The sequence below is a fragment of the Prionailurus bengalensis genome, chromosome A1 (genome assembly GCF_016509475.1).
Source record: "Prionailurus bengalensis isolate Pbe53 chromosome A1, Fcat_Pben_1.1_paternal_pri, whole genome shotgun sequence".
Lineage (NCBI taxonomy): Eukaryota > Metazoa > Chordata > Mammalia > Carnivora > Felidae > Prionailurus > Prionailurus bengalensis.
The window spans coordinates 127,814,907-127,837,257 of record NC_057343.1 but is presented as its reverse complement, the minus strand read 5'-3'; the positions used below and the strand labels follow the sequence as shown (position 1 = coordinate 127,837,257).

At 37.7% G+C, this 22,351-nt stretch overlaps 1 protein-coding gene across 2 annotated transcripts in view; it reads left to right on the top strand.

The window, feature by feature from the left end:
- PDE4D (phosphodiesterase 4D) overlaps positions 1 to 22,351 on the top strand; it is a 563,022-nt gene that overhangs the window by 366,275 nt on the left and 174,396 nt on the right. For both annotated transcript variants that reach the window (XM_043590836.1, XM_043590826.1), the window contains exons 4-5: positions 6,567 to 6,640; positions 11,292 to 11,341. In XM_043590836.1, coding sequence (XP_043446771.1) covers positions 6,567 to 6,640; positions 11,292 to 11,341 — 124 coding nt within the window. The remainder of the gene's footprint in view (positions 1 to 6,566; positions 6,641 to 11,291; positions 11,342 to 22,351) is intronic.

Sequence of the window (22,351 nt, the reverse complement as noted above, 5' to 3'; positions counted from 1 at the left end):
TAGATAATAGAATTATGCATAATTCCTCTACTTTTTCAAATTTCATGAAATTTTATAATTGCTATAACTTAGACCAAAAATTTAGTGAATCCATAAATAACACACCATATAATAGTGATTTTTTTCATTACTGCCAGCAATTAAAAGTAGAATATTACCACCATATCTTTTAGAAGAGTAATGACTTTTTTGCTTAAGGTTTTTCCAGAGATCATAAATTCTTTCTAGTACCCATATTTCTGCCTTCAAAAAACATTTACACTCTTCATTGTTTTAATCATATTTTGTGGTAACAAGATCATATAAATTTAGGGATTTTTAACTGACTACTATTGAGTACCCATAATTTTATTTCTAAGAGTAGCTGGGTGAGAAATTAAAATCAGCTAAAATAATATAAGTAACCATCACCAAACATAGAAATAATCATTCCAACTATGGTTTATTCAGGTAATAGACTTCTGACTAAAGTCTCTAGATATTGTTGTAAGAAAAATATATCTAAATATATGGTAAAAGATCAGAAAAAAATATGTATATGATACTTCAAGTAGTATTTATTAAATAACAAATACTTTTATTTAAAAAATAAATTTTTCTCCAATAAATAGATTAATAAATTTGATTTGGTCCTTGCCATCGATGGTCTTAAATTCCCAAGAAGTCTATATAATTATACATATTCTATGGTATTCCTATAATCTACAAAAAAACCAACAGAATTTTAGTACACTGAGAAATATATACATGTAAAAAATCATTTATTCTATGTTAGCAAACTTTTTAAATAAATATATATACTTAATACTTTTGAAATTAGGATTTGAATATAAACCAACTCTGCATAGTATATAGGCATATCTGATGCCTGAAAATAATCCTGGAATGTATTTAGAAGAGTTTACATATGATTAGCTCAATGTTTCATAACACCTTATGGAAGGTGGTTGGTCATTGGCCCAGAGGCTGCAGATTTGTTTTGTTTTGTTTTGTTTTGTTTTGTTTTGTTTTGTTTTGTTTTTTAAATGCTTCATATTTTCACAAATGGCCTTTTACTCAAGTACATGATCTGAAAAGCTATACTAGAATTAAAAAAAAAAAAAAAAGCCTGTTAAGTACTGAACAGTTTCACCACTGATGGGGCATCTTTGGGAAAGCAGATAAAAAGGTCCAGTAAGCAACAGTTTGTCTATGACCTTCTCTTAAGCCCTATTGGATACCTCCTAGAATATTTTGTTGACCTAACCAGTAATACCTTAAATTTTTAGTATGAGATATAATACCATTGAATGCTAAATATTATAGATAATGCTTAAAATGAAAGATATTTAGTCACTTGAAGTGATGTCTGCATTATTTGGCTTAATATGTCATAGTTGTTTTTGCAAATGGACAGGAGACTTGATTTTAGACAAGTCACCCAAGGCAGTGTTCAAACAGACCAAGAATTATCCCCTTCCTCCAGTATGCTTTGGAGTTTAGAATTTCACACTAAATTATTCTGGCTAAAAAGACATTCTCCTTTCAAAATAGAATTTCTTTTGCCATAAAAATTTTAAAAAGAAATATAAGCAAAAGGAAAAAGGGAAATTTCCCATAATTCCAAACCCCCAAATAACTAGTATTGGCATTTTACTTTACATCTCCCTAGGTTTATTTTTTTTAGTGTACTTTCCTTTCCATAATCCTTAATAACCAGCCTCACACTGTCTAAAGAGGTCAAAGGTCTCCAAAACCTACCTCATCTGCCTCTACTTGAGAACTCATTGCTTTCTGCCTGAGTCTCCAAAACGTGTTTTATTCCCCAGTCATGGATTTCTGTAAAGCTAAGAGAACAAAATCTTGTTATAAGACAATTTAGAAAGACATCCAATTTGATGGACATGGCTGAAACCTAACCCATTTGGACAGATGTAATCTTCAGAAGGGGTCCTACAACACTGCTTCAGACTGTGTTCCCATGTCTACAACACTGTCCGGGTAAGAAATTCTTGCTGGTGTTTAACCTAAACTCTTTGCCACTTCCAATTTCTTATATTTCCCCTATAAGCTCAAAATCTTTTTGGTCCTCAAAAAAGTGACATCTTTTTAGATGTGACTTATTTCCATCTTGAAATATTCTCCTACGTTTTTGTTGAAATCTTTTGGTGTGGGGATTTTCTTAGGCACAAAGTCTAGGTATTGAGAGGAATCCCAATGCCATGCCACATCATGCCTCTCTACAACTGGCCTTTTCCTCCTAAAAGTATAGGAACAGTTTGGCCAGAGTTCTTTCCGTAGACTAAGGAATACCAGTGAGACACAACACTGATGAAATTTAGCAAACTCTGATTTTTAGTTAGCTACTTCTGGCCATACCTGTCCAGATATGTGATATGACTACCTTGTAAAACTGCAAGCCAACTAGAATTCTCATCTAGGTGAAATTCTCATCTTGTTAAAAGAAGTGTAATATTTGACTAAGGAAAAGCCAGAAAATACCCACTATTATCTGGGATCCCTGGAGAAACCCCCATGTTAAAAAACTAAGGAGATATACAGAGTAGGAACAGACGAGTCATTTTACCTTTACTGTAAGCAAAATATAGCACCTAGGGTAATTTTGTAAAAATGTACCAGTCGCTAACTGTATAGAACATTACTGTTCCATTGGCAATAGAACATTGCCAATGTATTACATTTTTAAGGCCCCTGAGTATCCCTGACCCACTTCACCCAGCAGCAGCCACCTTGTGGCTAATCTCAATCTCCAGCTTGATGAGTCCACCAGGCACCCCTACTGGCTTGTAAAAGAAGTTGGTCATCACATTTCAGTTGCTTCTGCTAGTTTTTCCCTGATATTTTATTAAAAGAAATTACAGCTAGCATCTTCTAGGAATCAAAGTACTTTTTAGATTTAATTATATGAAACCATCAATATTCAACCTCTGTTGACCTACAAAAAGAGCAATTTCATATGGTTTAACTAAAACATAACTTGGAAAGAAGTTTTCTATCAAAATAACCTTTCTATCTTATAAATAATTATACTTTGACTCCATTTTTGTTGTTATTGTTTTTGTTTTTGTTTTTTTTTTCTGGAAGTAAAACCAAGGCAAGGAATTCTTTCTTGTTCTCCCTTTCCTCAAGGCCACTGGCAACTCTTGGTCTGTATTTTAGCACCATCTGTTGGTATAAAGTGTATTTGGAATGAAAAGTAATCCTCAAAATTCTTTGTTACCTTTTAAGCAGGGATTTTTAAGGAGAATGTTGTTGCCACATCTTTTTTTGTCTGTTTGTTTGAAGCAACCTCCTTTTGACATCTTTTAAGAAATCATTGACAGAAATATACATTTCTTTTAGTCTATTATGTTCAGTTGTTTGTTGTTTAACTTTTAAATGAAACCCATAGTTTCCTGCTATTTTCAGTGAATCTTATTGGTTAATAAATGTTTAAAAGTATTTAAGAAAATCTAAGATTCATGTGTATAAATAATATTTAATCCTTCTCCTGGGCCAATACATCATCCACCTCTGCAAAAGTTTTCCATAGTGCTGTCACAATTTCTTTCCTAAAGTGTATATATGTCTCATCATTGAAAATGTATTTTTGACCTTCACTGATTACACTGTTGCTTGGAGGGGCAGAAGAGAAAGAAATGGCCTTCATTTTCTAACCATTGAGCTGTGTAAGGGAAAAACCTCAAGGTACTTTTTGGTTAGCACACCTTAAGGAGTGGAGAAAAGTATAGGAGTTGCAAAGCCCTGACTATAATTCTCAAAAGGTTGAATTCAAGGGGAGTGAGAGTTTCCCTGAAACAAAAGCAAAGAATAACTAGATCCTTACTGAGGGGCTTGAGTCAAACTGTTTCCAGTTCTCCCACACAGCCTAGAGTTCCAGATGCTTCACTCTGTGGCCTGCAAGACAAGTGAGAGCATGAAACACTAACTCCGTGCATTCGTGATATAGGCACCCAGGATCAATCAGCTAAATCCAGGGCAACGCCCCTGTAGCATATGTCTGGAACTTTTATTTATACTTCTGCCAGTATCATATGTGTGCTGTAGTGCAAGAGATAATAATTAATCCTTATTAGAAATTTTATAAAGTATTATTTGTCCTGCCACAGAAACAGTGATCTAATATCAGCCCACAAAAGGCACGATGTATTTACAAAGTTATTTACTGCAGCAGTGTTTGTAAAAGCAAACGTGAGGAGACAACCTACAAGTCAATTTGGAGAGGGGACAGGCGACATGGACGAGGGGCTGGAAAGGAAATTTATTTTTTCACTTTTTATTTTGAAGTAATTCATGCATATAAGAGAATATATCTAGTTATTATCTAAAATATAAAGGACACTAAAATCAGCAGCTAAAGAAGTAGAACAGTACCCATATGTTTAATACCCCCTGAGCATATGTTGTCAATTTCATCTACCTGCCTCCTCTCACAAATAACAATAATTTTGGTTTTTGTCTTTATTAATGAGGGAGATATAGTTTACATTCTACCCTTTGTTCTGTTTAAACTCTGTCCTGTGTGAAGATAGATTATGCAAAAACTACATGAAATTTAAATTAATAACTGAAACAAAATTATCTGATTTAATAACCTTTACTATAACAGAGTCAAAAATTGTTTCACAGAAAAACAATTATAGTCTATCTTTCATGAACTAATGTTTTCTTTCAAATGAGTATAGAACTTGAATTAGCTGCAGCACTATTTCTCTTTACCCAGATGTCAAATGCAGTGCACTCACTATAATTTATTAGATAAAGGTCTCAGAGATCTGAGGTTAAAATTCTGTCTAGAAAAAAGGAGTATTTAGGGAGTGCAATAATCTCATTTAAAATATTTTATTAGTATATTTGATATTCAACCCTTAAAGTCTAAATTAGGCCTGTATGATTTAATGACAGTGGATCATTTATCAGATTTATTTCTATTTCTGCATCATTCAAGACTTCATGCCTAATGAAAGACAGCATGCTCTGATGTCAGCACTTGGTTATTTGAATACTCCGTCATAGGCAGCGTGACCTTTCAGTGCTGTGAGTTGTTTACGTGTAATAATGAGCCAGGTTTTTCCAGTGACTGAGTTAATCATGGTTGGCACCTCAGGAACCACCGTTAACCCCTTCAGGGGATAATGCTGTAGGTCACTGTCCTGGGGTGTGAACAGCACCCCAGTGACCAACAAGAATCAATGCCCATTTCAGAAACGTCTGAGACATTTTTGTCTTAGAATAACATTTAGACTGGCTTTAGTCTAAGTCAGAGCTGGATGAAAACATTTTGGAAGTAGTTCTGGAACAGTGGGAACAACGATGGATATGTGTTCCCCACCCCCCTTTGTTACCAATGATAGGCACTAAGTAAACTCCCCATGCACATGCCAGATCATTAAACAAATGGAATGTTGCCATCATGGGCTAATATTCTTTGAGTGCTTTCTGTTTGCCGGGCACTGTCCTTGGCACCTAATGTGTCATTTCATATCATCTTCACAACAGTCCTCAAAGACAGCTATCACTATCCTGGGTTACAGAAAAGGAAACTGAGGTAGACAGAGATTATGTAACTTGTCTAAATTCACTGAATACGTAACAGAGCCAGGCAGTCTGGGTCGTTACGTAGTACCTAACAGGACAATTGAAATCTATGTTTTAGATGAACTCAACATTCTGGTTGTCACCCACATTACTTATAATCTCACCTGATGTAGGCTCTACCTTGAGGGAAACTCACCCATTCTAGTGCAAAGGGAGGCAGGTAAAGCTCTTGCAAATGTTCTCTCCTAGCCTCATTTCCAGTTCTTTCGCCACCTTCTAGTTACACTAGGTTAGAAAAAGAAGGACCTTCAGAGGTAGGTGGGGCATGTTGGTCCCGCCTTGTGTATATGGGTGTGTTGTGTCTAATGTATTCATTTCTTCAACAAAATTCTTTAGTACTTTCTCTAGGCCCAGTTTTGAGCACATAGGGTGGTCCCATTTTATGTGAAAATGCATCCTTAAGAATCTTAAAATTGATGATTCAGATAACCTTAACAAAGAAAAGAATTTTTCTTTGCTAGGTAGCCATGTGGCAAAAGTGAAAAAAAAAATTTAAATTCACCTAGACTTCTGACTTTGAAAGTCTGACATTCTTGGTGAATATTTAAAGAGAATTTGGGATCATATATTTAAAATTTTACCCCTAAAGTGAGAGTTTCTTATTATTTTGTATTATACTATTTTAAATTTGCATAATTCGTAACAATACTGTGTGTATATTGCCTAAGATATTGTTTTGGTGGCTGAGGAATCCAGGAATACTGTGTCAGCTTCTGCTACGTCACCATATTCATTGGCAATGAGGAGAAATACCTGGGAAATCTTTGCAGTCTGACCACTCCAGATTTCATATAGATACATGTAAACTTCACTAAGGGCTAAAAGATTCTTTAGTGGTATGTGAAACTAGGTTGCAAGCAGTATCAGGTTTTCACTTAACAAACTACTCTTTACCTCACCAAACCATTTTAAATTGCACTAAAGATGGCTCTGTTCCAAGGAGCTTAAAGAGTCCCTTTTTGTTGTAGGTCTTGGCCAGCCTGCGAACTGTACGAAACAACTTTGCTGCATTAACTAATTTGCAAGATCGAGCACCTAGCAAGTAAGTTATTCTTTCCCCACCCCGTCATGCTAAACTTTTAGACGGTGTTTTCTGAGTCTGGTTGAACTCAAGGCAATGTATTTGATTTCTCTCAGCTGTTGCCATGTTGTCTAACCATTTACACTAAGGCCTAAGATGTCCCGTCACTTTTCTATAATACTTGCAGTGATGGTTCTAATATCAGAAATGAAGCCGTATGAGAAATAAATATGGTGCCTGCATCTGTCAGAAATCACCTGGCATAATCAGTCCTCTGCCCAGTTATTGACGCTCAGGGTAACTCTATCATTCTGGCTTTACTTCATAAATTAACCGTGGACATATAATCTCATCAAGGCTTAAAGTCAATCCAAAGTCATCCTCCTAATTCTAAGACACCAGTTTAACTTGGAGAAGCATTGCATCATATCAAAGATCTTTGATTCTCCTGCTGTTACTGAATCTCAGATAAGGAGCCTCATGGAGTAATTAATAAAATTGTGATTTTTTTTTGTGATAACAGAGGAAGCATTTGAAAGACAGAAAGCTGAGATGGGAAATAATTATAATTTGAATCATCTAATAAAGGTGAAAAATCTAAAGAGAAAATAATTTTTCACGATTAAGTGGAAAACTAATTACTCAAATGCTCCTTATTTTGGCATTCCATCATTAATAATAAACAACAAGTCATTAAAATGTAAACTCCAGAGGCTCTGGGTGGCTCAGTCAGTTAAACATCCTACTTCAGCTCAGGTTACGATCTCAAGGTTCACTAGTTTGAGCTCCACATCGGGCTCTGTGCTGACACCTCAGAGCCTGGAGCCTGCTTCAGATTCTGTGTCTCCCTCTCTCTCTGCCCCTCCCCTGCTAGTGCTCTCTGTCTCTCTCTCTCTAAAATAAACAAACATTAAAAAATTAATAATAAAATAAAATATCAAGTCCAAATAATTTACCAGAAGAAAAAAACATTTCTTTAAATAAATATTAAGATAACAGTGGATAGAAATTTATTTAAAATTATAACTTATCTAAGTCTATAAAAGTATATGGAAAAATCTGAATAATAATTTTAATTGTTTTAAATGATTTTTTAATTTTTTTATTTTTTTTATTTTTAAGAAGAGAGAGAGACAGAGTGCAAGCAGGGAGGGGCAGAGAGAGAGAGAGACAGAGACACAGAATCTGAGGCAGGCTCCAGGGTCTAAACTATCAGCACAGAGCCTAATGCAGGACTCAAACTCGTGAACTCTGAGATCATGACCTGAGCCGGAGTCAGACGCTTAACTGACTGAGCCACCCTGATGCCCCAAAAGATCTGAATAATTTTAAATAATAATCCCATAATAATGTAACTGACACATTCACATTTTCCATGTGAATTTAAAAAAGCTGTGGCCACTATGTATGCATTTTCTATGATAACAAAGGTTTTTTTAAAAACCAATATAAATGCTACAACGCAAGTAATTATTCGAATGGAACCCGGAAGCTTCAGTCAATTGTCCTGTTTTCCAGGTAATGATTTCACAGTCCTGTCTCCTCAGTCTGAACATTTCTCACCTTCTTCTCCACCCCCACCTCATCCGTTGGGCTAATTGCAATTCATTCTTTAGGTCACAGCTTAAATATAATTTACTTGGGGTCATCGTCCCTGGCTAACACCCAACATAACACACGTACACACAGGTCCCAGACTTGATGGTACGTCCTTCCGTGTCTGTGTAACTGCATACTGCACCTAACTCCTCTGTTAGCACATATCCCTCTGTGCTCCGGGTACCTATTTACTTGTCTGAGCGCCCCCTGAAGAATGTCAGCCTGCAGCCATTCGGGAGGTGTATGTGGTTGACGTGTGTTCCTGGTGCCTCACACAAGAGCCAGCACAGAGCAGTCACTCTGCATGTGCTTGTTGGCTAGAAGAGCAGTGATACTGTAGCATGTGAAATCTGAGGGTTTACTTTCAGTATTTGTTTACCATTACCAAACGTGTCTTCTGTGCTCCATGGCCATATAATATCCCAGTGATCTCAACAGCCCCATGGGTATTTTGGCATTTGGTAACTCATAGGTAACGTCACCTCCTCTTTGGAAAGTCTCAGCTTCACAGGAGGCATGAAATTACGGGTGTCACTCCCAAACATTTTAGTCCCAAATATTAAGGCATGTCTTTGAATAGGCAAACTACAACTTTATAATGCCTTTTATACTTCCTTCAGACATGGTCACTTGGGTACCAACATCTAAACCTGTGTCAGGCAAACAGTTTACCAGACAGGTGTGAAGGCAGCAGACTGGTTTTCTGTCTCTAAAGAGATGACCTAAGACCCATCCCTTGAAAGATAAAGTTTTCAACTGATTTGCAAGGATGAAACAGATTAAAGTGGAAAAGAGCAGCTAGAGGAGGATAGAAACTCATAGTTTATGCCTAAACCTGACCTATTGTATGTCCAGTGACATCTAACCAAACAATATTAGCTGGTAGTCTCGAAGTAAAGGCCTTTGTAGTCTCTCTTTTGGCTAATGCAGATTTGTACCTCCTTTACTGATTCAAATTGAATCAACCTCTTCATGTATCAGAATAGCAGAAATTAGTCTACACAGCTAACCTCTGCTGCACATAGCGATAGTGAAATGGTATAACTCTGGCTTGTCACATGATGACCATGAGGAAATCAGAATTTTCCCCGCTGGACACTTACAATGCCACTAAAACATTTCCAAGCTTACCCTTGGATTTCATGGAAGGCATGTGAGGCCTTGCACAATCCACCCTTTTTGTTTGCTACAGGAAAGAAGTCCATGAGGAATGCATGTGAAGCCTGGCCCCTGTGGGTACTCAAATGTGCATTGCTGATTTTACTAGTCTATCACTGGTTTCTATCATGTTGCTCTTTCTTGCCCCTGAGATTTTTAATTCCACAGTGAGTTCTGACCCATTCTTCATTAAATGATTTACCACTGTAACCATGGATCAAGTGATTAATATTGTCTGCTTGTCATTATTTGTTGAAATACCAATTTCCCAAGTCCCCAAATTGTAGGATTGTTATTAAGAGAAGATAATAAATAAAAAGGCAATAACTTGGTTTTCTAAAACTGTAGATGAGCTTAAGATATTCATTTGATACCATTTTTCAGATAAAACACTTTCTAGATTTTCACAGATCAAGGACTAAAAAAGGAGTAATTAAGATATAAATTATTTGAATAATATACTCTCAGCAAGAAGATCAGCTTTATGTCAGAGTAACAATTTAAAGCATCACCCTTTCTGTTTTATGAAACATTAATGAAGTTTTACATTTTCTCATTTCATTTACTAATAAAAACCAGAATAACTTGGCAGTTGATTGTGGTGCATTTCCAGCCAAACACCAAACTTCAATCCTAAAGTGACATCAATAAACTTAAAAGCAGTAAGTCAGAGCCAGGCACTTCCTGGAACCAAGGCAGTGAGAATTTAGAAAGCACTAGATTGCATCTCCCAATTAAGAGATGTGTCATCTCAGGAAAGCAGATTTGAACACAGCTCTGCAGGAGTCTGTCATTTGCACAGACGCATGGCTGTTCGTCCTCTTTCCACAAAAGCATCTTAAAAATAAGGCATTATGGCAGAGCGCTGGCTCTAGAATCCCACTGCGTTAGTTGAAAACTCAGCTCTCTTATTCTGAACAAGTGACTCGACTTCCCAAAGCTTTGTTTTCCTCTTTTGTAAAACGAAAACAATGAGATAATCTGCTTTATGGTTTCTTTTGAGGATCAAAGTAGATTATTCATCGAAAGTGCTCATTTAGCACAGTGTCTGACACACAGTAAGTGTTTTGTAAGTGTTAGTTAAGTGCTAAAGATCACTATGCAATATTTTAAAAGCTTCCAATTGTAAGTAAGTTATAGACCATAAGTGATATTCTTTTCAACATAATTTATTAAGCACTGATTAAATAGTGGATATGTTGTGGCTGGACTCTGTAGAGATACATGTTAGTTTTAGAGCAGGGTTTTTCAGTTCAAGGGGAATATAATCACCTTGTGAAACTTTGCAAGCATCTGAAAAATCAGAGAATACAAGATAGAACCTATTTAAGTACCTTTGGTTTATAGTGTTTCTGCAGTCTCTATAGCATCTATTTGGACAAAGCATTGATATACCTCTCTGATAAATGTATCAGAGATGTTTCTCAATATAAGGAAAGGAAAATGAAAGTGTTTAAATAGCTTCTCTAATTGTAACACAGTCTCCAAGGAGTCATTCACTTCTGAGAATTTATGCCAAAAACAAAAGTTTCTCATCACTGTATTAGGGAAACCACTTGTTGCTTGACTGTTCTTCAAATTCACAAAGTTTGTGTTTGCTCTGTAAGCCCTGGTTTAATTGAATGCAGTCAATTAATAAGAACTTCCTCCTCTATCATGTTCCTGTGACATTTACTTCAGCCTTATTTTCCCCAAAGTCTATCACTGTGAGATTTAACTCTTTGCTTTTTTGACATGTGTGATATTAACTATAGACTAGGAACTAATCTGGCTAGTCTGAGAGAAATCTTCATTTGCATGTCCTGCCTTAAAAATAATCCTTTGAATTAAAATGGCATATTGGAGATGACTCCGAGAGTCCTGAGATTAACATGCACCACATATTTACTGCTTTGTACTTTTCTCTCTTTGTCAGAAGATCACCCATGTGCAACCAACCATCCATCAACAAAGCCACCATAACAGGTAAGAAAGATCTAGAAGCTTACTCTTCTTCTGTCTAGAAAAAAAAAATCATATCTTCCAAGGTTCAGCATAACACTTAACACCAATTTTATATTGCAATTCTATAATTTTAAAGAAATTGTTCCCTTTTTCTCTCTATTATCATTTCTATCCTTGAGTCCACAAGTTCTCCGTTTAAGCTATTATTTGGGAAATCTTTACTGATGTGCCGTCTTTAAAGACCATTTAAATCTGTGCTGATACATTGCTCTCGGCATTTGTATTATGAGAGATAGTGTTACCTTCCAAATGTTGACCATATCGTTTCCAGGCTTATGCCATCAGCATGACATTATTGTGTGGTAGTTTGTTTTAATGAAAGGGAAAGCATAAATAAAAGGGACCTTACTGGTTAATTGATATACCAGTTGTGTGCAGGAAGGAACACCATTCCAGTAGTCCTGATTTTGGCTCAAAGTGAGAATAAATTTACTTTGGGAGGGGAGAGAAGTAATTATACAACACAGGAAAGTTCAGTGAGATCAAAAGAACAGATGTTTGGGGAAAAGAAGGGAAAAGAAGGATGAGGGACATAAAGGGCAAAAAAAAAAAATCATCCCAATTCCTATTAATCTATTTTAGACATGGGGCTTGACCTCAACTGAACCAAAAACAGAACAAATGATCTCATTTTGCTGAACCTGAAACCAAATTGAACTCATTTAATCATTTCTTGAAACCCCAATTGATTCATTAAAATAATTGCCTGGAAAAGAAAACCTATGTTTTCTAAAATTATTACCAGAAGAAAATTAACATATTCTCCAAACTAGACCATTACTTCATTTGATTCAAGTGCCTTCCTTGGACTCCAACTCAGAATATTTTGAGAGCTCCTTATTAAGCTATTAGTGAGTACACTTTGCTTGAAAGTTAACTTCCCCACTCAGGTCAGCACTTTTAATCTGGTCTCCTTTGCGGTCACATCAGAGTTGATTCTGGAACAGTTGGTAATGTTCTTTTTGGAATGTCTTTTGAATGGGTTTTGTATTTCAACGAATATTAAATGTTTGGTTCTTTTTCCTATGTTTATCTTTCAAGATCTTGTTGGTGATGATTTTCAAGTGTCATTTCATAGTGTATGCCTTGTCCATCACATTTCTTCCTGTCATTGTTCAAGATATAGACTGAAATTCCTGTATATTAAAATAAGTTCTTTGATTAACAACTTTTTTTTCCCAGAAAGCTGAGTTCAATGTCAATGGGTCTCAACTGAGATAGGGGTGTAGAACTGGATGGCCCTGTCTCTGTACACTTGCCTATTACGTTGAGGGACAAGCAGGCCAACCTTTGTGAGCCTGCAGCTGGGGCTTCTAGTGAGAGAGGCCACATGGAAGCTCATCCCCATCCCTGCTTCAGGCTCTAGATCTGACCCCTATGCAGAGGGGTCACCTCCCCACCCCTACTATTTTTGCCACAAGCAGGACTCTGACATTGTAGTTTGAACAGAACGCAGTGCTATTTTGGTTCCTGGATGCTTGTGTAGCTTGAGGTCACATATGAGCCAGCCTCACAGGAGCATCCTCTCCAGAGAGCAGCTGCAGGTATCGGTGGAGATTGTTGTGTCCATCAGGAGGTGGTGGGTGGTCAGTGGTCCAGGCAGCTGTCCAACCACCCTGGCAGATGCCGGGAAGTGATTAAAGGGAGAGTAATTGCACTCAAAGGGCACAGACTTTTCTTAAACACATGTGAGAGACCCTATAGAAGCCCCCACAAATGTTCACATAGTGTTGAGGCCCAGGAGTTATACCAGAGGGAACTTTGAGCCATTGAAATCTGAGAATTAAGGTTAATATGGCCTCATTTGTACCCACAAGCTCCTGACCTGAGGCCTAGGGACAGTGGGGCTACAGAAATATCTTATCTAGGAAGGGAAACTAATTAACTGTCATTAACTGCTTAGTGCAGCCGTGTTCATCACAGAGCACAATGGGAAATTAACTAGAGAATGGCAGTCTTTTTTCCTTGTCCCAGCCTAGCCAACCAAGGTGGAAAAGTGGAATGGAGGCTGTGGGAATGAGGGCAATGGCAGGAAAAGATTTCTGTCTCTGAGCCCATTCTGAAAAAGTAGGCTCTTAAAAACATAAACTTGGATAGAAGTAAGAGTTGAGGTACACAGAAAAGTGCATCTCCTTCCTCAGCCACTGACTGTTCAGGACCTATACATCCAGGTTCACGCCTCCTATTGTTAGAACCCAGCTATTCCTGTGTCATGGTCCTGGGAATGGCAGAAAAGAGTGTTAAAAAGGGTCAGTGGGGCACCCTTTAAGATGAACTTGACCTTCTTAGATATTTTGGTTAGGATCTGGAGGAACAGTGCACCATATGGCAGAGTCCAGGAGTGGTCCAAAAGGCTGCTGTGGTGCACAGCTCCAGGGGCCCCTGGAGGGCAACCACTTAGAACATCACGGATGGGCGCCCCTGGAATTGTGTAGCATGGGTGTTCTGCCTGTCTAGAATTCAAATCATGCTCTACCATGATAGCTGTGTGGCCCTGGGCAGGCCACATACCCCTCTCTGCCTTGGTTTCCCCACTTATAAATTGGTTATCATATTTCATACAGTTATTGCTAAGTAAGGGGCATTCACATATGGATGCTCTCAGCATCCTGCTTCACAGAGTAGGCATGCAAGACATTTTCTCTTTTGCTTTGCACTTGTTTTTATTCTCTGTAGGTAGAACAAGGGATGATGGAATGAGTAGGGCAGAGAGATGAAAGGAGGAAAAAATGAGAGAAAGAGGCTTGTAGGGTCATAAGAGAGAAAATATGGAGCCCCCCAAAATGGTCAAAACGGACACACTTCCTTGGTGCCTGTCAAAAGTGGGTCTTCCTATTGCTCCCAGTGCTGTGTCCCTACTTTTCCTCACTGCCACACACATTGGTGGCCCTGTGATGTGGGCAATAAAGTATGGTGCGGAATCATTTTCAAAATCTAAAATAATGATCTCTCTACAACGTTTCCGTAAATCAACCATTTTATTTCTATAAAAGAACAGTTAAGAACTTTGTCTACATGCGTCACACTATGTTTTCTAAAGCTTTGTCCCACAGAACTTACAATACCTTTTCTCCTTTGAGATTATTCCATTTCACATGTGTTTTAAAGCCAGGGAAGTTTGATTTTATATCATTAGGGTTAAAGCGGGTAAATCACTTGGCAGTTTCTATTTCCATAACTAATGTACATTTCCAAATGTACATTTATAAATGAGTCTCATTACTAAAGAGCTATTTTGTTCTTTAGTGTGATATAACAAACACATGGCATGTGGGGTTTGGAGCTGGAGTTCAAACCCTGGGTCTCTCATTTGCTTTATTCCCTCATTTGAAGAATGTAGATATGAGTAGCTAACTCTCAGTGCTGTTGCCGAAATTTGGGGAGATAATTTAGACAAAGACCAGAAGTCAGCAGGTTATAAGTAACTCCCCAAGTGTTTCTTCCTATAATCCTAATCCATGTCTGGCATCTATTGTTGTTGTTCTTAAAGCTAATTTGAAAGCTTGTAAGGTAGAGGAGGAAGACACTGATGATGTGTCAGCTTTTCTGGAACATTTCATCAATGATTGTTTTTAAACAGTAATCACAGGACATTTTAGGAATCCTTGTATTACTTAGAGCAAGGCTCACCTACTTAGGTCCTTAAGGGGCAGTGAATAATAGAACTAGAGAATATTGAAACATGAGGGGGCAGCAAAGCGTCAGAGATGGCCAAGCCATCGCTGTATCGTGCTGTTCTGTATAGGTTTTGGAGTTTAGCTATGCCTCTTTAGACACAATTAGTCCTTTTGAGCATTTTGTTTTCAAATGATGTTAACTCAGGAAAATCTACCTCATACAATCTTGTCATGTCTTCACAGTATCACTTTTCACTAAGTTTCTAATTGCCACATTTTCAATCCCTTTAATCATTTTCAAATTAAGGATTTTCATGCAAGAATGCAACTCAGAGGAAATTTAAACTTCTCTATTGTAAAGTTGAGAAAACTGAGGCCTAGTGAGAGTAAATGGTACTTAGACATGGATCCAGGAATATATGTCTCTGAGTCCAGGGGCCTTCTTACACCCCTGTAAAACCATTCATCATATTAGGGTAGCTTTCAGACCCACTTTAGAAGTGTATGCATTGAGAAAGTATAAGAAGTATTAAAGGATACTAATTTATGAGCAATAGATACAGAACTGTATTTCTTGTACATAAACTTGAAAATTAGAAAAAAAAGTCATGTCCTATCTCCTCCCTGGATAGGACTTTATATTTAGAGCTGTTTCGATTATATTCACTGAATATAACCTCTAGGCTCTCAGATAAATCGAACTTGGAGGTTTAAGGCAAATGTCTTTTGGCTCAAGATTTTAAAAAATACAAGTTTTTCTCTATAAGTGATAAAGTGAATATAATTGCTTACACTTTACCTATAGAGGGAGTCATGTGATACAGTGACTAGCATAAAGCAAAGTTGATTTTAGTCCACAAAAAAATTGGTGTAAGTCTCCACTCTACATATTTTACCCTGAATATTCACAACCCCTTAAAAACCAAGTGTTTTCTAAATAGAATTTAGTCAGTTCGGTAAGTAGAAGATATAAAAAGTAAATTATCCAAATAGTACTAATTAGTTGAAACCCAGTGAGAATAAACTTAACCTTGCATGTTTATTGTTCTTCTAAAGCACAAAGTCATTCCTAAAATCCAACGAGGGGACAAAAAGAATACCAAAGGTACTTAACTGGAACAATTATTGTGTTATTATCTGGACTAATCATTTAACATTTTGAGCTTATTAAAGAAAAGACACCAAGAAAGTATTTTATGGTGACAATAGTGATGCTAGGTACTTAGCTAAGTCATTATAAGTCTGTGTGTGTGTGTGTGTGTGTGTGTGAGAGAGAGAGAGAGAGAGAGAGAGAGAGAGAGAATAACAAATAGTGTATATAACATAAAAAGAAATATGTGCAATAATAATTGAAAGCAAGATATGCATAAAGAAGACAAATGGGTCTAGGTGAGAGAGGTCAAAGAGACATTGGATAGAAATGCATGTTAAGGTGGTGTGCGTGCAGGAGGAGACCAATCCATTGCACACAAGTCCACTCTACTAGTAACAGGCACCACTTCACCATGTACTTCCCCTATTTTCCCTTTTCCTTTAATAAGAGCACATTATAGCAAGACTCTGATAATTGCAGGAAATGGAAGCTCAGTTAGCTTTGTTAGGAATGTGATTGAAAAATGATTGTGTATGGGACTGTTTGTACATTGGCTTTAAAAAAAATGTTTATTTTTGAGAGTGAGCAAGTGAGGGAGGGGCAGAGAGAGAGGGAGACAGAGAATCCCAAACAGGCTCTGCACTGTCAGTGCATAGCCTGATGTGGGGCTCAAACTCACCAACTGTGAGATTGTGACTAGAGCCAAAATCAAGAGTCAGACGCCTAACTGACTGAGCCACCCAGTTTCCCTGTACATTGACTTTTTTGCAAGTTTTTTTCTTATTTTACTTTGACACTTAACACATCTACTGACTATCGAGTGTTTTAAAGTTTTTAAGCCAAAAGAGGTTACTTTTATAAAAATTCCTTCATGAAAAAGACCTCTCCAGAAAAAGCATTGAATTGAAATATTTCCTTAAATACTTGAAGTATGACTATATGATTATTAAACTTATAATCTTTTAGAGGTATAAAAGTCTGTTTCTTTTTTATAAGCTAACCTGTTTTGCCTTTCTATACTTCTATTTAAATGTATATTTATAAATACACATGTGTGTGTGGAGATAGAGAGAGAGGGGAAGCAGGTCTAACACAATGACTTTTCAACCAGGAAGTGATTGAAATAATACTTGGCGTTATAAACAGTGAAAAAAAACAAATGTGTAATCATGGGGAAAATAATTAATTGAATATCTATTGCCTGAATATCTGCTCTGGGTATTTTGTTACAACATTAATTGACATAATTAAATGAAACTGCATGTTATTAAGTCAGCCAGTATGAGTTGAACCCTATAGATTGAAAACCTAGCTTTCCTTTTATTAGCTTTTTAACTGTGGTCAATTTACATAAATTCTCTAAGCTTTCATTTTCTCATCGGTAAATTCTAAGTCAATGATTGGTAGCAAGAATGTATTCAACAAGTGGTAGGTAGTGTAAGTGCTAGAATTTTATTATGATTATGATTATTATCCATTTGGTGAACAAATATTTTCTGTGTACCTTCTATATGGCCTGCGATACGGTAGGTTTTAGAGATCAAGGTATGAGTAAAATGTGACTATTGGCATCAAGGAATTCACAATCGAGAGGAGAAGGAATCATGAATGATTATTTACAAGCCAAGTGGCCATAATTGAAGCAACTTCAAATACACGTACTATCTATGGAAAGTTCTTTGCTGAGCTTTGAAGAATGTAGAGTTTTGCGTATAGTCAAGGGACAATCACCTGACCCCAAGGGGCCAGCAAGAGTGAGGTGTGGAAGCATGGGTGCCTGTCAGATCAGCAGACTAGGGACAGTAAAAGACAAAGAGAGTTGAAAGTGTGTGGAGCAACAAAACAGGAGCAGTGAAGAGTATTGGAAGCCAGTGTTGATCATGGTGGACTTTGTTTTATGGGCAAGGGAAGATTATCAATCATTTTTTTTAAGTGTACTTATTTTGAGAGACAGAGACAGAGAGAGAGAGAGCATGAGTGGGGGGGGGGCATAGAGAGAGAGGGAGAGAGAGAATCCCAAGCAGGCTCTGCACTGTTAATGCAGACACCGAGTTGAGGCTCAATCCCAGGAACCATGAGATCATGACCTCAGCTGAAATCAAGAATCAGATGCTTAACTGACTGAGCCACCCAGGTGCCCCAAGTCATCAGTCGTTTCTATGCAGCGGAGCAAGTATATAATTTAGAAAGACAATATTGGAAGCAGGATAAAAAACATACCAAAAAGAAGAGACTGAAGGCAGCCCCATCCTCATTAGCTGGCTGTTATCTGTCAAGTACACACTAAGGATAACGCAACTCTGAACTCAGGTGGTGGTGTCTCCAGTGAAGATGAGGGGATAGACTGACAACTGTTTTCAGAGACAGAGTTGAGAATACTTGGCAGTTGATTACCTTGAAGAGTGATGAGAAAAGACGTGAAAACAGAAGTCATACGGTGTTCATCACAGCACATGTATATAAGCATAAAAGATGGAAAACAACCCAATAATAATAAATACTGTAGGAATTCTGTTTTGTTATAAAAACCTATAATAAAAAGGTTTTTACATGAATTATGGCAAAATTTTAATCATGTAAAAATGCTACTATTTTAAAGACTACATGATAAGGTGCTAAGTGGGCATTAGGCACTCATTTAATACATTTTAATTATGTGTGATGGATTAAATTTAAGACATTCTTAGCTGTTGACTAGTAAGTAGCAAAGGCTGATAGCTTAATCATTTTATATAGACTCTAGTGACAAACATGTATTTTTGGGGTCTCAACTGTTTGCCTCTTCTCACTTGGAAAAGGTACTAATGAGATGCTGCCTAATGATATCTCAGTATTGGGGAGCCACAGTGAAGAATTAACTATATTTTCAAATAATATATCCCTTATATAGGACAGTACTCTATCTGTTGATTATTGAGCCTATGACGCCTATGGCTTGACTATTGTATTATCCTTCTAGTGTTGAGCAAAGCTACCACGGAAAGAGAGGATCTGAATGTTCACCCAAGTCCACTGCAGCCAATATCCCTTCCTACTGCCCTGAGTTTGAAAAGGGCAGTATTTCCCAAACCTGCCTGACCAAAAGAGATCACCAGGGGATGCTTGAAAACAAAAATAAGAGGATAGATTCCCAGACAGTCCAGAACAGAATCTTTGGGACAAGACTCACAGTCTTTATGAGTGCTCCCAGATGATCCATTTGGGCAGCCAAATTTGGGAGAATCATGGAATACTGAATGATGTGGGTGAGAGTGCCAGTGCACAGTGGGGTCATTGAGTTGCTCGTAATTTGCTGGAAAATCACTGTCTTTCTGGAAAGTGTATTAGTGACATCCACACCCCCATGTAACAAACAATGCAGTCTAAGATAAACAAGATACTATGTGTGAAGTGCTGTGTGATTAGGAAGGAAAGACAAGGTGATACTATTATCAGTGTAAAGCACGTCATCATGGTCGTCATTACTGGGCTGCCATTGCTGTTATCTCTCAAAATGTATACAAGATTTTAATTAGACAAGCTTGCTCTTCTCCTAGAAGAGAAGTATCATGTCCATGTTTGCGTGTGAGGGTGGGAGCGGGCTTGGGAAATGTTATGTTTAGTAACTGTATTGTTTTTGTGTTCTTAGACACAGTACCAAGTTTCCTTAAAGAAAGAAAGAAAGAAAGAAAGAAAGAAAGAAAGAAAGAAAGAAAGAAAGAAAGAAAGAAAGAAAGAAAACAAAAGCTGCATTCTTAAGTTGCTCCCTTTACCCACAAAGGGCTTCCCACCCATGTATTCTGTAGAAAATATTCTAGGCATACTCAGAAATACATTACTGTGGTGGGGCAAAGCAGTGAAAATTCCTTTTGGTCTAATTTCCCAAATTTTACTGGTTAAATGTGACACTGAATTGTTTGACTCCATGAATCAACAGAGAGTTCACTTAGAGCAGCCTTCTTTCACCATCTCAGAAAATACTTTTAGAAAATCAGTTGGAGATGGTATGGATACTGACATTAATAAAAGGTAACATTTTCTGACATTTAATACTTACTGAAGACTCTACAGGCATAATCTCCTTTAAACCGTATGAGGATCTGATATACAGCCACAAATGACAGTGTAGATTACAGCTGACTCAAAGGAAAGGTTTCCCTTCTTAAGATCTATTGACATGTGCACAAAAACAAACAAACAAACATACAATCTGTCATCATCTGCCTCTTCCCTAGGACAGTGACTCCCTAGGAATTTTTCTTGTTCTTTTGTTCTTTTTTTTTTTTAAGGAGGACAGAAAATAAATTTATATGGTCCTGTTATGAATGTATATGAATGGATAGTAGGATAAGATGATGGATAAGGTCTGGGGTTCCTGGGTGGATCAGTTGCTTAAGAATCTGACTCTTGGTTTTGACTCAGGTCATGATCTCACAGTTCATGAATTCGAGCCCCACATCAGGCTTCGTGATGACAGTGTGGAGCCTACTTAGGATTTTCTCTCTCCCTCTCTCTCTGCCCCTTCCCGGCACACTCTCTCTCTCTCTCAAAATAAATAAACTTAGACATTTTTAAAAAAGAGAAGGGATAAAGTCTATGGATACAGAGAAACCTTTGGGAAACCCTAAGAACTCAGTTACATAAGCTAAGGAAAGGATTCCTGGCTAGGATGTAGAATTCTTGAAGCATTCTTTAATTCCTACCATCCTCTTCCTGACTCTCCTGAAGTAACTCCTGAGAGTACCCTGGCAGGAACTTCCACAGGGAGCGGCAGTGTGGTCTGTGTGAGAAGTGCCTCACATAGAGTATGTCAGAAGTTTAGGGGCAAAAAGCAGTGCTTGAGGCTCCCACTCACCTTGCTTCTAGGACCACTTTTAACCCCTGAAATGGCACTTTCTACAAGTGATAAGATTCATCATGTCTTTGCTTTAGACTCTTTTTTTTTTAATTTTTTTCAACGTTTTTTATTTATTTTTGGGACAGAGAGAAACAGAGCATGAACGGGGGAGGGGCAGAGAGAGAGGGAGACACAGCATCGGAAACAGGCTCCGGGCTCCGAGCCATCAGCCCAGAGCCTGACGCGGGGCTCCAACTCACGGACCGCGAGATCGTGACCTGGCTGAAGTCAGACGCTTACCCGACTGCGCCACCCAGGCGCCCCTGCTTTAGACTCTTGATAAGCCCATCATACCTGTTATATTTTCTTGGGTACGATTTCTAGCCACGAAGTTCCTTAGCTCTCTATCCCCCAGAAGCACTTCCTCTAGATATTTCTGATGTCTAAATATCCAGTGCTTTTTAGTGTGTTATCCTCTCTCTTTCTCTGTGGTTCCTTTCTGGCACTGTGGGCAGTCTGGAAGTATTTCTGCTTCACTGTATTCTACATGGGTGCTTATGACTTTTTCTTTCTGGTATGTTTTTGATATTTGCATATTGCACACTGAATTGTCTATGTGGAGAATCTCTTTTCTGTGTGCCCTCCTGGGTTTGCCCTTTCTCTCTCTGTTTCTAGGTTGTGAAAGACTGTGTTTAGGCTCTGGGACCCAGTGAGGCATAAAATACCTCCCCTGAGCTTTAGAACCATCATGCTGGAAGTTTTCTGAATTGAAAAAGATCAAATGTGTTTTGTTGATTGACAAAGAGCATTAAGTAAAAAAGAAAGCAGAGGGTTCACAAATGCTTGGATAGACAAATAGCTAAAATCAGGAAAGGCAGGAGGAAGGGAGTGAGGAAGAAATGAGTCAGGATGAGAGGTCTTTTTTCCTACAGAACCAGGAAGCTGTCTGCACTGGGATTTTAGCTCAGACACTGCAAAGAGTCCTGGGGACCCAGTTCAGGAACTTAGGGAAACCTTAGCAGCATGAGAAAGTAGAAGACAGACTTGTAAAAGAGTAAATGTCTTCCAAATAACTAGAGAGGGTGACAGAAAAGGACTCTCAGTCCTGGAACTGAGAGATTGAAGTTGAGGAACAGGCAAGGGCTTCTGAGACACTTCAAGTCTCTGACTGTGTGACTGTGCTGTTTAACAAGAATTGTTTACATACAAATAGACCTAGGTTTTCTTTTCCTGCAGGTTTTTATTTTGAAAAACAAATTCCACACTGTTGTAAGTTTTATTTGTGAATTTGATGTACAAGTGGGAACCTAGAGAAGAAGAGGGCTCAGAAGTCAGGAGATCGGGGTTTCATGAAAGCCGTGCTCTCCTGCTCACCTGCTTTGTGACCTTCGACAACTTACTCTATGCCCTGACTCTTTTCTGTTAAAATGTGGTGGATACGCATA